Source organism: Oncorhynchus kisutch, linkage group LG16 (assembly GCF_002021735.2).
Source record: "Oncorhynchus kisutch isolate 150728-3 linkage group LG16, Okis_V2, whole genome shotgun sequence".
NCBI classification, from domain to species: Eukaryota; Metazoa; Chordata; class Actinopteri; order Salmoniformes; family Salmonidae; genus Oncorhynchus; species Oncorhynchus kisutch.
In genome coordinates, this window is record NC_034189.2 from 3,393,014 (window position 1) to 3,408,219 (window position 15,206).

General features: G+C 43.5%; 1 protein-coding gene across 1 annotated transcript in view; it reads left to right on the top strand.

Moving 5' to 3' along the window:
* ccdc171 (coiled-coil domain containing 171) overlaps positions 1-15,206 on the top strand; it is a 75,242-nt gene that overhangs the window by 42,177 nt on the left and 17,859 nt on the right. Inside the window, 5 exon segments of the mRNA XM_031793053.1 lie at positions 3,454-3,620; positions 6,630-6,770; positions 14,626-14,652; positions 14,745-14,766; positions 14,955-15,100. Of these exon segments, the coding sequence (XP_031648913.1) occupies positions 3,454-3,620; positions 6,630-6,770; positions 14,626-14,652; positions 14,745-14,766; positions 14,955-15,100 (503 nt within the window).

Consider the following 15,206-nt stretch of genomic DNA (forward strand, 5'->3'; position numbering starts at 1 on the left):
TAGTATCTGTAGTGTCTGTATCTGTATCTGTAGTGTCTGTATCTGTAGTGTCTGTATCTGTAGTGTCTGTATCTGTAGTGTCTGTATCTGTATCTGTATCTGTAGTATCTGTATCTGTATCTGTAGTGTCTGTATCTGTATCTGTAGTGTCTATATCTGTATCTGTAGTGTCTATATCTGTAGTGTCTGTATCTGTAGTGTCTGTATCTGTAGTATCTGTAGTGTCTGTATCTGTAGTATCTGTAGTGTCTGTATCTGTATCTGTAGTGTCTGTATCTGTAGTGTCTGTATCTGTATCTGTAGTGTCTGTATCTGTAGTATCTGTATCTGTATCTGTAGTGTCTGTATCTGTAGTGTCTGTATCTGTAGTGTCTGTATCTGTAGTGTCTGTACCTGTATCTGTAGTGTCTATATCTGTAGTGTCTGTATCTGTAGTGTCTGTATCTGTAGTGTCTGTATCTGTAGTGTCTTACCTGTTTAGGCTATCTCTGTAGTGTCTATATCTGTAGTGTCTGTGTCTGTATGTCTGTTAGTGTCTGTCTTATCTGTAGTGTCTGTATCTGTAGTGTCTGTACCTGTATCTGTAGTGTCTATATCTGTAGTGTCTGTATCTGTAGTGTCTGTATCTGTAGTGACTGTATCTGTAGTATCTGTACCTGTATCTGTAGTGTCTGTATCTGTAGTGTCTGTACCTGTATCTGTAGTGTCTGTACCTGTATCTGTAGTGTCTGTACCTGTAGTGTCTGTATCCTGTAGTGTCTGTACCTGTATCTGTAGTGTCTGTATCTGTAGTATCTGTACCTATATCCTGTAGTGTCTGTATCTGTAGTGTCTATATCTGTATCTGTAGTGTCCTGTATCTGTAGTGTCTGTACCTGTATCTGTAGTGTCTGTACCTGTATCTGTAGTGTCTGTACCTGTAGTGTCTGTATCTGTAGTGTCTGTACCTGTATCTGTAGTGTCTGTGTCTGTAGATGTCTGTATCTGTAGTGTCTGTATCTGTAGTGTCTATCTGTAGTGTCCTGTACCTGTATCTGTAGTGGTCTATATCTGTAGTGTCTGTACCTGTATCTGTAGTGTCTATATCTGTATCTGTAGTGTCTGTATCTGTAGTGTCTGTATCTGTATCTGTAGTGTCTGTACCTGTAGTATCTGTATCTGTAGTATCTGTATCTGTGTCTGTATCTGTAGTGTCTGTATCTGTAGTGTCTGTACCTGTATCTGTGTCTGTAGTGTCTGTATCTGTAGTGTCCTGTATCTGTATCTGTGTCTGTAGTGTCTGTATCTGTAGTGTCTGTATCTGTAGTGTCTGTATCTGTATCTGTAGTGTCTGTATCTGTAGTGTCTGTATCTGTAGTGTCTGTAGTGTCTGTATCTGTAGTGTCTGTATCTGTATCTGTAGTGTCTGTATCTGTAGTGTCTGTATCTGTGTCTGTAGTGTCTGTATCTGTATCTGTAGTACCTGTATCTGTGTCTGTAGTGTCTGTATCTGTTGTGTCTGTATCTGTAGTGTCTGTATCTGTATTGTGTGTCCTGTAATCGTAGTGTCTGTATCTGTAGTGTCTGTGTCTGTATCTGTAGTTGTCTGTAGTGTCTGTATCTGTAGTGTCTGTGCTGTATCTGTAGTGTCTGTATGTCTGTATCTGTAGTGTCTGTGTCTGTATCTGTAGTGTCTGTAGTGTCTGTATCTGTATCTGTAGTGTCTGTATATCTGTATCTGTAGTGTCTGTAATCTGTAGTGTCTGTTATCTGTAGTGTCTGTATCTTGTAGTGTCTGTACCTGTAGTGTCTGTATCTGTAGTGTCTGTATCTGTAGTGTCTGTATCTGTAGTGTCTGTGTCTGTAGTGTCTGTATCTGTAGTGTCTGTATCTGTATCTGTAGTGTCTGTATCTGTAGTGTCTGTGTCTGTATGTCTGTATCTGAGTCTGGGTGGTCTGTATCTGTATCTGTAGTATCTGTATCATGGATAGTGTCTGTATCTGTAGTGTCTGTGTCTGTAGTGTTCTGTATCTGTTAGTGTCTGTATCTGTATCTGGAGTGCTGTATCTGTAGTGTCTGTATCTGTAGTGTCTGTTCTGTATTGTCTGTATCTGTAGTCGTGTCTGTATGTCTTATCTGTAGTGTCTGTATCTGTATCTGTAGGGTCGTGATCGTTAGTGTCTGTGTCTGTAGTGTCTGTATCTGTAGTGTCTGTATTGTTCTGTAGTATCTGTATCTGTAAGTGTCTGTATCTGTAGTGTCTGTGTCTGTGTGTCTGTATCTGTAGTGTCTGTATCTGTATCTGTAGTGTCTGTATCTGTAGTGTCTGTATCTGTATCTTAGTATCTGTATCTGTAGTGTCTGTATCTGTAGTGTCTGTATCTGTAGTGTCTGTGTCTGTATCTGTAGTGGTCTGTACCTGTAGTATCTGTACGGTATCTGTATCTGTAGTATCTGTATCTGTAGTGTCTGTATCTGTAGTGTCTGTATCTGTAGTGTCTGTATCTGTAGTGTCTGTACTGTATCTGTATCTGTAGTATCTGTATCTGTAGTGTCTGTATCTGTAGTGTCTGTATCTGTGTCTGTAGTATCTGTATCTGTGTCTGTATCTGTAGTGTCTGTAGCTGTATCTGTACCTGTAGCTGTGTCTGTACCTGTAGCTGTATCTGTACCTGTAGCTGTGTCTGTACCTGTAGCTGTGTCTGTACCTGTAGCTGTATCTGTACCTGTATCTGTAGCTGTAGCTGTAGCTGTCCCTGGCTCTCACCCCAACCTCTCTCCGTGTTTCCCCAGTCTTACACTGTGCATTCTGAAAGTATTCAGACCCCTTGACTTTTTACACATTTTGTTTTCCGATACTATATTGTCTGTGTCTCTTTCTCCTCCAGTAGCTTCCTCTCAGGTGGTATTGTCTGTGTCTCTTGCTCCTCCAGTATCTTCCTCTCAGGTGGTATTGTCTGTCTCTCTTTCTCCTCCAGTATCTTCCTCTCAGGTGGTATTGTCTGTGTCTCTTTCTCCTCCAGTATCTTCCTCTCAGGTGGTATTGTCTGTCTCTCTTTCTCCTCCAGTATCTTCCTCTCAGGTGGTATTGTCTGTGTCTCTTTCTCCTCCAGTATCTTCCTCTCAGGTGGTATTGTCTGTCTCTCTTTCTCCTCCAGTATCTTCCTCTCAGGTGGTATTGTCTGTGTCTCTTTCTCCTCCAGTATCTTCCTCTCAGGTGGTATTGTCTGTGTCTCTTGCTCCTCCAGTATCTTCCTCTCAGGTGGTATTGTCTGTGTCTCTTTCTCCTCCAGTATCTTCCTCTCAGGTGGTATTGTCTGTGTCTCTTTCTCCTCCAGTATCTTCCTCTCAGGTGGTATTGTCTGTGTCTCTTTCTCCTCCAGTATCTTCCTCTCAGGTGGTATTGTCTGTGTCTCTTTCTCCTCCAGTATCTTCCTCTCAGGTGGTATTGTCTGTGTCTCTTGCTCCTCCAGTATCTTCCTCTCAGGTGGTATTGTCTGTCTCTTTCTCCTCCAGTATCTTCCTCTCAGGTGTCTTGTCTGCTGCTCGTAACAGTCTATCCCGCCTCCTGGACCACCTCCTCACCCCCTCAGACCGAGGGTCCCATCTCACACCCTATAGCGTGAACAAGGGTACTCTGGTTAGTAGGCTGGGACAGGGCTTACACCGACTCACGGCCAAACAGATGAGCAATAAGGTTAGTGGTCTATAACAATGTATTTCATAGAGAATATATATATATATGTATATGTTATTTTGACTTACTCTCTTAACCACCTGAGGTCGAGGTTGGCACGGGAACAAGAGTGACATTTTAGATTCAAGTTCAGGACTGGATCAACAGTCTACCAGAATGGGCAGTACAGGAATTATTTTGAACAGAGTTATTTTTGTGTTATAATAATTTTTAGGAGGACATTTTGAATGTTCTCCGTCTCCCAACAGTAACACTGTTTAACCCCTAACCTCTAACCTGGGTCCTCTACTGTTTAACCCTTAACCTCTAACCTGGGTCCTCTACTGTTTAACCCCTAACCTGGGTCCTCTACTGTTTAACCCCTAACCTCTAACCTGGGTCCTCTACTGTTTAACCCCTAACCTCTAACCTGGGTCCTCTGCTGTTTAACCCCTAACCTGGGTCCTCTACAGTTTAACCCCTAACCTGGGTCCTCTACTGTTTAACCCCTAACCTCTAACCTGGGTCCTCTACTGTTTAACCCTAACCCCTAACCTGGGTCCTCTACTGTTTAACCTCTAACCTGGGTCCTCTACTGTTTAACCCCTAACCTGGGTCCTCTACTGTTTAACCCCTAACCTCTAACCTGGGTCCTCTGCTGTTTAACCTCTAACCTGGGTCCTCTACAGTTTAACCCTAACCTCTAACCTGGGTCCTCTACTGTTTAACCCCTAACCTCTAACCTGGGTCCTCTACTGTTTAACCCCTAACCCCTAACCTGGGTCCTCTACTGTTTAACCCCTAACCTCTAACCTGGGTCCTCTACTGTTTAACCCCTAACCTCTAACCTGGTCCTCTACTGTTTAACCCCTAACCTCTAACCTGGGTCCTCTACTGTTTAACTCTAACCTGGGTCCTCTACTGTTTAACCCCTAACCTGGGTCCTCTACTATTTAACCCCTAAACCCTAACCTGGGTCCTCTACTGTTTAACCTCTAACCTGGGTCCTCTACTGTTTAACCTCTAACCTGGGTCCTCTACTGTTTAACCCCTAACCTCTAACCTGGGTCCTCTACTGTTTAACCCCTAACCTGGGTCCTCTACTGTTTAACCTCTAACCTGGGTCCTCTACTGTTTAACCCCTAACCTGGGTCCTCTACTGTTTAACCTCTAACCTGGGTCCTCTACTGTTTAACCCCTAACCTGGGTCCTCTACTGTTTAACCCCTAACCTCTAACCTGGGTCCTCTACTGTTTAACCCTAACCTGGGTCCTCTACTGTTTAACCCCTAACCTCTAACCTGGGTCCTCTACTGTTTAACCCCTAACCCCTAACCTGGGTCCTCTGCTGTTTAACCCCTAACCTGGGTCCTCTACAGTTTAACCCCTAACCTGGGTCCTCTGCATGCCTCAGGACTAAGTTAGCCCTCTGAACTAAAGCCCTTGGCATTAGCTCTGAGGTCAAACGTTAGTCTTCAGTCTTGAGGCCTAACTGAGTTCATCCAGGGAATACAGTGGCAATACATGAATGTATATACAGGTAACTGGCAGAATAAAGGAAACCCCAACATAAAGTGTCTCAGTAGGGTGTTTGACCAGCTTCCATCCACCTTCCCCACCATCCATCGTCCAATCCACCAATCCATCCATCCTGTATACCAGCTATAGTCTTTAAACCCATGATGACTTATAGAAGTCACGTCATCTATAGGTAACTGGCAGAATAAAGGAAACCCCAACATAAAGTGTCTCAGTAGGGTGTTTGAGCCACCAGAACAGCTTCCATCCACCATCCATCGTCCACTCCACCAATCCATCCATCCTGTATACCAGCTATAGTCTTTAAACCCATGATGACTTATAGAAGTTACGTCATCTATAGGTAACTGGCAGAATAAAGGAAACCCCAACATAAAGTGCCACCAGAACAGCTTCCATGCCCCTGTGCACAGATCCTTTCTGGAACTCTATTGGAGGGATGAGATGCCGTTCTTCCACGATAAATTCCATGATGGAGGGAGTGAGATCTGGTGACTGAGACATGGTGCCCTCTACCATAAGGGTTGAGATCTGGTGACTGAGACATGGTGCATCTACCATAAGGGTTGAGATCTGGTGACTGAGACATGGTGCATCTACCATAAGGGTTGAGATCTGGTGACTGAGACATGGTGCATCTACCATAAGGGTTGAGATCTGGTGACTGAGACATGGTGGTGCATCTACCATAAGGGTTGAGATCTGGTGACTGAGACATGGTGGTGCATCTACCATAAGGGTTGAGATCTGGTGACTGAGAAATGGTGCATCTACCATAAGGGTTGAGATCTGGTGACTGAGACATGGTGCATCTACCATAAGGGTTGAGATCTGGTGACTGAGACATGGTGGTGCATCTACCATAAGGGTTGAGATCTGGTGACTGAGACATGGTGGTGCATCTACCATAAGGGTTGAGATCTGGTGACTGAGACATGGTGGTGCATCTACCATAAGGGTTGAGATCTGGTGACTGAGACATGGTGGTGCATCTACCATAAGGGTTGAGATCTGGTGACTGAGACATGGTGGTGCATCTACCATAAGGGTTGAGATCTGGTGACTGAGACATGGTGGTGCATCTACCATAAGGGTTGAGATCTGGTGACTGATTGGTTTACATGGTTTTCATGCTCGTCAAAACCACTGATTGACCACTCGTGCCCTGTGGATGAGAACCTTGTCATTCTACTATATGTGTGCATAGCCACGGTAGTCATGGTAACCAAAATAATAGTCAGAATCAATGGCCTGCCTGGCATTATTATGCTAATGACCCTAAGCATGATGGGATGTTAATTGTTTAATTAACTCTGGAGTTCCACCTGTGTGGAAGCGAAGTGTTCCCATTGTTTTGGCAGTTACCTGTAGATAGTATTACATCTATTGACTGTATGTTAACCCAGTTCCCGTCCCCAATGTTTTCGTCTGTCAGTGTCTGGTGGTTTCGCTGCAGCAACACTTCCTGGTTTTCACCCACCGGCTGCACTCCGCTGAGGTGGAGAGGCGGAGCCTGAGGTTAGAGGTCGCACGCCTCAAACGTGTCACCAAGGGCGACCGAGGACCGTGCCACCTGGTGAGCGCCCTCACTAATTCCTGAGGAAAATGTGTCATTCACGTCGTCTGTGTATGTGGAACTATTTAACTCTCTGTGTGTGTGTGTGTGTGTGTGTGTGTGTGTGTGTGTGTGTGTGTCGGTGCCAGCTATACGGTTGGACAGTGTGTGTGTGTCTATGTCTAACTATGTGTGTGTGTCTAACTATGCCTGTGTGTGTGTGTGTGTGTCTAACTATGTGTGTGTGTTGTGTGTGTGTGTGTGTGTGTCTAACTATGTGTGTGTGTGTGTGTGTGTCTAACTATGTGTGTGTGTGTCTCTGTCTAACTATGTGTGTGTGTGTGTGTGTGTGTGTCTATGTCTAACTATGTGTGTGTGTGTGTCTGTCTGTGTGTGTGTGTGTGTGTCTATGTCTAACTATGTGTGTGTGTGTGTCTGTCTAACTATGTGTGTGTGTGTGTGTGTGTGTGTCTATGTCTAACTATGTGTGTGTGTGTGTCTATGTCTAACTATGTGTGTGTGTGTGTCAATGTCTAACTATGTGTGTGTGTGTGTCTATGTCTAACTATGTGTGTGTGTGTGTCTGTCTAACTATGTGTGTGTGTGTGTGTGTGTGTGTCTATGTCTAACTATGTGTGTGTGTGTCTATGTCTAACTATGTGTGTGTGTGTCTATGTCTAACTATGTGTGTGTGTGTGTGTGTCTATGTCTAACTATGTGTGTGTGTGTGTGTGTGTCTATGTCTAACTATGTGTGTGTGTTTGTGTGTCTATGTCTAACTGTGTGTGTGTGTGTCTAACTATGTGTGTGTGTGTGTCTATGTCTAACTATGTGTGTGTGTGTGTGTGTGTTTGTGTCTAACTGTGTGTGTGTGTGTCTAACTATGTGTGTGTGTGTGTCTATGTCTAACTATGTGTGTGTGTGTCTATGTCTAACTATGTGTGTGTGTCTATGTCTAACTATGTGTGTGTGTGTGTGTGTGTTTGTGTCTAACTGTGTGTGTGTGTGTCTAACTGTGTGTGTGTGTGTGTGTCTATGTATAACTATGTGTGTGTGTGTGTCTATGTATAACTATGTGTGTGTGTGTGTCTATGTCTATGTCTAACTATGTGTGTGTGTGTGTGTGTGTGTGTGTGTGTGTGTGTGTGTCTGTCTAACTATGTGTGTGTGTGTCTATGTCTAACTATGTGTGTGTGTGTGTGTCTATGTCTAACTATGTGTGTGTGTGTCTATGTATAACTATGTGTGTGTGTGTCTATGTATAACTATGTGTGTGTGTGTGTGTGTGTGTGTGTGTGTCTATGTATAACTATGTGTGTGTGTGTGTGTGTGTCTATGTATAACTATGCCTGTGTGTGTGTGTCTATGTCTAACTATGTGTGTGTGTGTGTGTCTAACTATGTGTGTGTGTGTGTGTGTGTGTCTAACTATGTGTGTGTGTGTGTCTAACTATGTGTGTGTGTGTGTGTGTGTCTAACTATGTGTGTGTGTGTGTGTGTGTGTCTAACTATGCCTGTGTGTGTGTGTGTGTGTGTCTAACTATGCCTGTGTGTGTGTGTGTCTAACTATTGCCTGTGTGTGTGTGTCTAACTATGTGTGTGTGTGTCTATGTCTAACTATGTGTGTGTGTGTGTGTGTGTGTGTGTGTCTAACTATGTGTGTGGTGTGTGTGTGTGTCTAACTATGTGTGTGGTGTGTGTCTAACTATGTGTGTGTGTGTGTGTGTGTCTAACTATGTGTGTGTTGTGTGTGTGTGTCTAACTATGCCTGTGTGTGTGTGTGTGTGTGTCTAACTATGCCTGTGTGTGTGTGTGTGTGTGTGTCTAACTATGCCTGTGTGTGTGTGTCTAACTATGTGTGTGTGTGTCTATGTCTAACTATGTGTGTGTGTGTGTGTGTGTCTATGTCTAACTATGTGTGTGTGTGTGTGTGTCTAACTATGTGTGTGTGTGTCTATGTCTAACTATGTGTGTGTGTGTCTATGTCTAACTATGTGTGTGTGTGTGTGTGTGTGTGTGTGTGTCTAACTATGTGTGTGTGTGTGTGTGTGTGTGTGTGTCTATGTCTAACTATGTGTGTGTGTGTGTCTATGTCTAACTGTGTGTGTGTGTGTGTGTGTGTGTGTGTGTGTGTCTAACTATGTGTGTGTGTGTGTGTGTGTGTCTAACTATGTGTGTGTGTGTCTATGTCTAACTATGTGTGTTGTGTGTGTGTGTCTATGTCTAACTATGTGTGTGTGTGTGTGTCTAACTATGTGTTGTGTGTGTCTATGTCTAACTATGTGTGTGTGTGTCTATGTCTAACTATGTGTGTGTGTGTGTCTATGTCTAACTGTGTGTGTGTGTGTGTGTCTGTGTCTGTGTGTGTGTGTTTGTGTCTAACTGTGTGTGTGTGTGTGTGTGTGTGTGTGTCTAACTATGTGTGTGTGTGTCTATGTCTAACTATGTGTGTGTGTGTCTATGTCTAACTATGTGTGTGTGTGTGTCTATGTCTAACTGTGTGTGTGTGTGTGTGTCTGTGTCTGTGTGTGTGTGTTTGTCTAACTATGTGTGTGTGTGTGTGTGTGTGTCTATGTCTAACTATGTGTGTGTGTGTGTGTGTCTAACTATGTGTGTGTGTGTGTGTGTCTATGTCTAACTATGTGTGTGTGTGTGTGTCTATGTCGAACTATGTGTGTGTGTGTGTCTATGTCTAACTATGTGTGTGTGTGTGTGTGTCTAACTATGTGTGTGTGTGTGTGTGTCTATGTCTAACTGTGTGTGTGTGTGTGTGTGTGTGTGTGTGTCTAACTATGTGTGTGTGTGTGTGTGTGTCTATGTCTAACTATGTGTGTGTGTGTGTGTGTCTAACTATGTGTGTGTGTCTATGTATAACTATGCCTGTGTGTGTGTGTCTAACTATGTGTGTGTGTGTGTGTCTAACTATGTGTGTGTGTGTGTGTCTAACTATGTGTGTGTGTGTGTGTGTGTCTAACTATGTGTGTGTGTGTGTGTGTCTAACTATGCCTGTGTGTGTGTGTGTGTCTAACTATGCCTGTGTGTGTGTGTCTATGTCTAACTATGTGTGTGTGTGTGTGTGTCTAACTATGTGTGTGTGTCTATGTCTAACTATGTGTGTGTGTGTGTGTGTGTGTGTCTAACTATGTGTGTGTGTCTATGTCTAACTATGTGTGTGTGTGTGTGTGTCTAACTATGTGTGTGTATGTGTGTCTATGTCTAACTATGCCTGTGTGTGTGTGTGTCTAACTATGTGTGTGTGTGTGTCTATGTCTAACTATGTGTGTGTGTGTGTGTCTAACTATGTGTGTGTGTGTGTGTGTCTAACTATGTGTGTGTGTGTCTATGTCTAACTATGCCTGTGTGTGTGTGTGTGTGTGTCTAACTATGCCTGTGTGTGTGTGTGTGTGTCTAACTATGCCTGTGTGTGTGTGTGTCTAACTATGCCTGTGTGTGTGTGTGTGTCTAACTATGCCTGTGTGTGTGTGTGTGTGTCTAACTATGCCTGTGTGTGTGTGTCTAACTATGTGTGTGTGTGTGTGTGTGTCTATGTCTAACTATGTGTGTGTGTGTGTGTGTCTATGTCTAACTATGTGTGTATGTGTGTCTATGTCTAACTATGTGTGTGTGTGTGTGTGTCTATGTCTAACTATGTGTGTGTGTGTGTCTATGTCTAACTATGTGTGTGTGTGTGTGTGTCTAACTATGCCTGTGTGTGTGTGTGTCTAACTATGCCTGTGTGTGTGTGTGTGTCTAACTATGCCTGTGTGTGTGTTGTGTGTGTCTAACTATGCCTGTGTGTGTGTGTCTAACTATGTGTGTGTGTGTGTCTATGTCTAACTATGTGTGTGTGTGTGTGTGTCTATGTCTAACTATGTGTGTGTGTGTGTCTATGTCTAACTATGTGTGTGTGTGTGTGTCTATGTCGAACTATGTGTGTGTGTGTGTCTATGTCTAACTATGTGTGTGTGTGTGTGTGTCTAACTATGTGTGTGTGTGTGTGTGTGTGTCTATGTCTAACTGTGTGTGTGTGTGTGTGTGTGTGTGTCTAACTATGTGTGTGTGTGTGTGTGTCTATGTCTAACTATGTGTGTGTGTGTGTGTCTAACTATGTGTGTGTGTCTATGTATAACTATGCCTGTGTGTGTGTGTCTAACTATGTGTGTGTGTGTGTGTCTAACTATGTGTGTGTGTGTGTGTGTGTGTGTCTAACTATGTGTGTGTGTGTGTGTGTGTCTAACTATGTGTGTGTTGTGTGTGTGTCTAACTATGCCTGTGTGTGTGTGTGTGTCTAACTATGCCTGTGTGTGTGTGTCTATGTCTAACTATGTGTGTGTGTGTGTGTGTCTAACTATGTGTGTGTGTCTATGTCTAACTATGTGTGTGTGTGTGTGTGTGTGTCTAACTATGTGTGTGTGTCTATGTCTAACTATGTGTGTGTGTGTGTGTGTCTAACTATGTGTGTGTATGTGTGTCTATGTCTAACTATGCCTGTGTGTGTGTGTGTCTAACTATGTGTGTGTGTGTGTCTATGTCTAACTATGTGTGTGTGTGTGTGTGTCTAACTATGTGTGTGTGTGTGTGTGTCTAACTAATGTGTGTGTGTGTCTATGTCTAACTATGCCTGTGTGTGTGTGTGTGTCTAACTATGCCTGTGTGTGTGTGTGTGTGTGTCTAACTATGCCTGTGTGTGTGTGTGTCTAACTATGCCTGTGTGTGTGTGTGTGTCTAACTATGCCTGTGTGTGTGTGTGTGTGTCTAACTATGCCTGTGTGTGTGTGTCTAACTATGTGTGTGTGTGTGTGTGTGTCTATGTCTAACTATGTGTGTGTGTGTGTGTGTGTGTCTATGTCTAACTATGTGTGTGTGTGTGTGTGTCTATGTCTAACTATGTGTGTGTGTGTGTCTATGTCTAACTATGTGTGTGTGTGTGTGTGTCTAACTATGCCTGTGTGTGTGTGTGTGTGTGTGTGTCTATGTCTAACTATGTGTGTGTGTCTATGTCTAACTATGTGTGTGTGTGTGTGTGTGTCTGTGTCTGTGTGTGTGTGTTTGTGTCTAACTGTGTGTGTGTGTTTGTGTCTAACTGTGTGTGTGTGTGTGTGTGTGTGTGTGTGTGTGTCTATGTCTAACTATGTGTGTGTGTGTGTGTCTATGTCTAACTATGTGTGTGTGTGTGTGTGTGTTGGGTCTGTGTCTGTGTGTGTGTGTTTGTGTCTAACTGTGTGTGTGTGTGTGTGTGTGTGTGTGTATAACTATGTGTGTGTGTGTGTGTCTATGTCTAACTATGTGTTGTGTGTGTGTGTGTGTCTATGTCTAACTATGTGTGTGTGTGTGTGTCTATGTCTAACTATGTGTGTGTGTGTGTGTCTATGTCTAACTATGTGTGTGTGTGTGTGTGTGTGTGTGTCTAACTATGTGTGTGTGTCTATGTCTAACTATGTGTGTGTGTCTATGTCTAACTGTGTGTGTGTGTGTCTATGTCTAACTATGTGTGTGTGTGTGTGTGTCTATGTCTAACTATGTGTGTGTGTGTGTCTATGTATAACTATGTGTGTGTGTGTGTGTGTGTGTGTGTCTATGTCTAACTATGTGTGTGTGTGTCTATGTATAACTATGCCTGTGTGTGTGTCTATGTCTAACTATGTGTGTGTGTGTGTGTGTGTGTGTGTGTGTGTCTGTGTCTGTGTGTGTGTGTTTGTGTCTAACTGTGTGTGTGTGTTTGTGTCTAACTGTGTGTGTGTGTGTGTGTGTGTGTGTCTGTCTAACTATGTGTGTGTGTGTGTGTCTAACTATGTGTGTGTGTGTGTGTCTATGTCTAACTATGTGTGTGTGTCTATGTCTAACTATGTGTGTGTGTGTGTGTGTCTATGTCTAACTATGTGTGTGTGTGTGTGTGTGTGTGTGTGTGTGTGTGTGTGTGTGTGTGTGTGTGTTTGTGTCTAACTGTGTGTGTGTGTCTAACTGTGTGTGTGTGTGTCTAACTGTGTGTGTGTGTGTGTGTGTGTCTATGTCTAACTATGTGTGTGTGTGTATCTATGTCTAACTATGTGTGTGTGGTGTGTGTGTGTGTGTGTGTGTGTGTGTGTGTGTTTGTGTCTAACTGTGTGTGTGTGTCTAACTGTGTGTGTGTGTGTCTAACTGTGTGTGTGTGTGTGTGTGTGTGTGTGTGTGTGTCTATGTCTAACTATGTGTGTGTGTGTATCTATGTCTAACTATGTGTGTGTGTGTGTGTGTGTGTGTGTGTGTGTGTGTGTTTGTGTCTAACTGTGTGTGTGTGTGTGTCTAACTGTGTGTGTGTGTGTGTCTAACTGTGTGTGTGTGTGTGTGTGTGTGTGTGTGTGTCTATGTATAACTATGTGTGTGTGTGTGTCTATGTCTAACTATGTGTGTGTTGTGTGTGTGTCTATGTCTAACTATGTGTGTGTGTGTGTGTGTGTCTAACTATGTGTGTGTGTGTGTGTCTATGTATAACTATGTGTGTGTGTCTATGTATAACTATGCCTGTGTGTGTGTGTCTAACTATGGTGTGTGTGGTGTGTGTGTCTAACTATGTGTGTGTGTGTGTCTAACTATGTGTGTGTGTGTGTGTGTCTAACTATGTGTGTGTGTGTGTGTGTGTCTAACTATGTGTGTGTGTCTATGTATAACTATGCCTGTGTGTGTGGTGTCTAACTATGTGTGTGTGTGGTGTGTGTGTGTGTGTGTGTGTGTCTATGTCTAACTATGTGTGTATGTGTGTCTATGTCTAACTATGTGTGTGTGTTGTGTGTGTGTCTATGTCTAACTATGTGTGTGTGTGTGTGTGTGTGTCTAACTATGTGTGTGTGTGTGTGTCTATGTCTAACTATGTGTGTGTGTGTGTCTATGTCTAACTATGTGTGTGTGTGTGTGTGTGTGTGTGTCTATGTCTAACTATGTGTGTGTGTGTGTGTGTGTGTCTAACTATGTGTGTGTGTGTGTCTATGTCTAACTATGTGTGTGTGTGTGTCTATGTCTAACTATGTGTGTATGTGTGTCTATGTCTAACTATGTGTGTGTGTGTGTGTGTGTCTATGTCTAACTATGTGTGTGTGTGTGTGTGTGTCTAACTATGTGTGTGTGTGTGTGTCTATGTCTAACTATGTGTGTGTGTGTGTCTATGTCTAACTATGTGTGTGTGTGTGTGTGTCTGTCTAACTGTGTGTGTGTGTGTGTGTCTATGTCTAACTATGTGTGTGTGTGTGTGTGTGTGTCTATGTATAACTATGTGTGTGTGTGTCTATGTATAACTATGTGTGTGTGTGTGTGTGTGTATCTATGTCTAACTATGTGTGTGTGTGTGTGTGTGTGTGTGTTTGTGTCTAACTGTGTGTGTGTGTGTGTGTCTAACTGTGTGTGTGTGTGTCTATGTATAACTATGTGTGTGTGTGTGTGTCTATGTATAACTATGTGTGTGTGTGGTGTCTATGTCTAACTATGTGTGTGTGTGTGTGTCTATGTATAACTATGTGTTGTGTGTGTCCTATGTATAACTATGTGTGTGTGTGTGTCTATGTCTAACTATGTGTGTGTGTGTGTGTGTGTGTGTGTGTCTATGTCCTAACTATGTGTGTGTGTGTGTGTCTATGTCTAACTATGTGTGTGTGTGTGTGTGGTCTAACTATGTGTGTGTGTGTCTATGTCTAACTATGTGTGTGTGTGTGTGTCTGTCCTAACTATGTGTGTGGTGTGTGTGTGTGTGTGTGTGTGTGTGTGTGTGTGGTGTGTGTGTGTGTGTGTGTGTGTGTGTGTTGTGTGTGTGTGTGTGTGTGTGTGTGTGTGTGGTGCTATGTCTAACTATGTGTGGTGTGTCTAAGTTTAACCTCTGTGTGATGCTAACTGTGTGTCTCTGTGTGTAGGTGCCGGCAGAGCGGTTTGGCTGTGTGGTGTGTGTGTGTCTCAGTTTAACTCTGTGTGTGTGTGTGTGTGTGTCTAAGTTTAACTCTGTGTGATGCTAACTATGTGTCTCTGTGTGTAGGTGCCGGCAGAGCGGTTTGGCAGTGTGTGTGTGTGTGTGTGTCTCAGTTTAACTCTGTGTGATGCTAACTGTGTGTCTCTGTGTGTAGGTGCCGGCAGACCGGTTTGGCAGTGTGTGTGTGTGTGTGTCTCAGTTTAACTCTGTGTGATGCTAACTGTGTGTCTCTGTGTGTAGGTGCCGGCAGAGCGGTTTGGCAGTGTGTGTGAGGAGTTGAGACAGGGCCTTACAGAGAGAGGAGCACGGCTCAGGGTCTCCTGAGACAACAGTCTGACCAGCTACACACACTGGGGTTACGCATGGACACACATTGTGGAGAAGAGAGAGAGAGAGAACACACACTCTCACAGGCCGTACAGGTACACACTCTCTGTCTGTCTGTCTGTCTCTCTGTCTCTCTCTCTCTCTGTCTCTCTCCTTCCATCCTCATCTCTCTCTCTCTGTCTCTCTCTCTCTGTCTCTCTC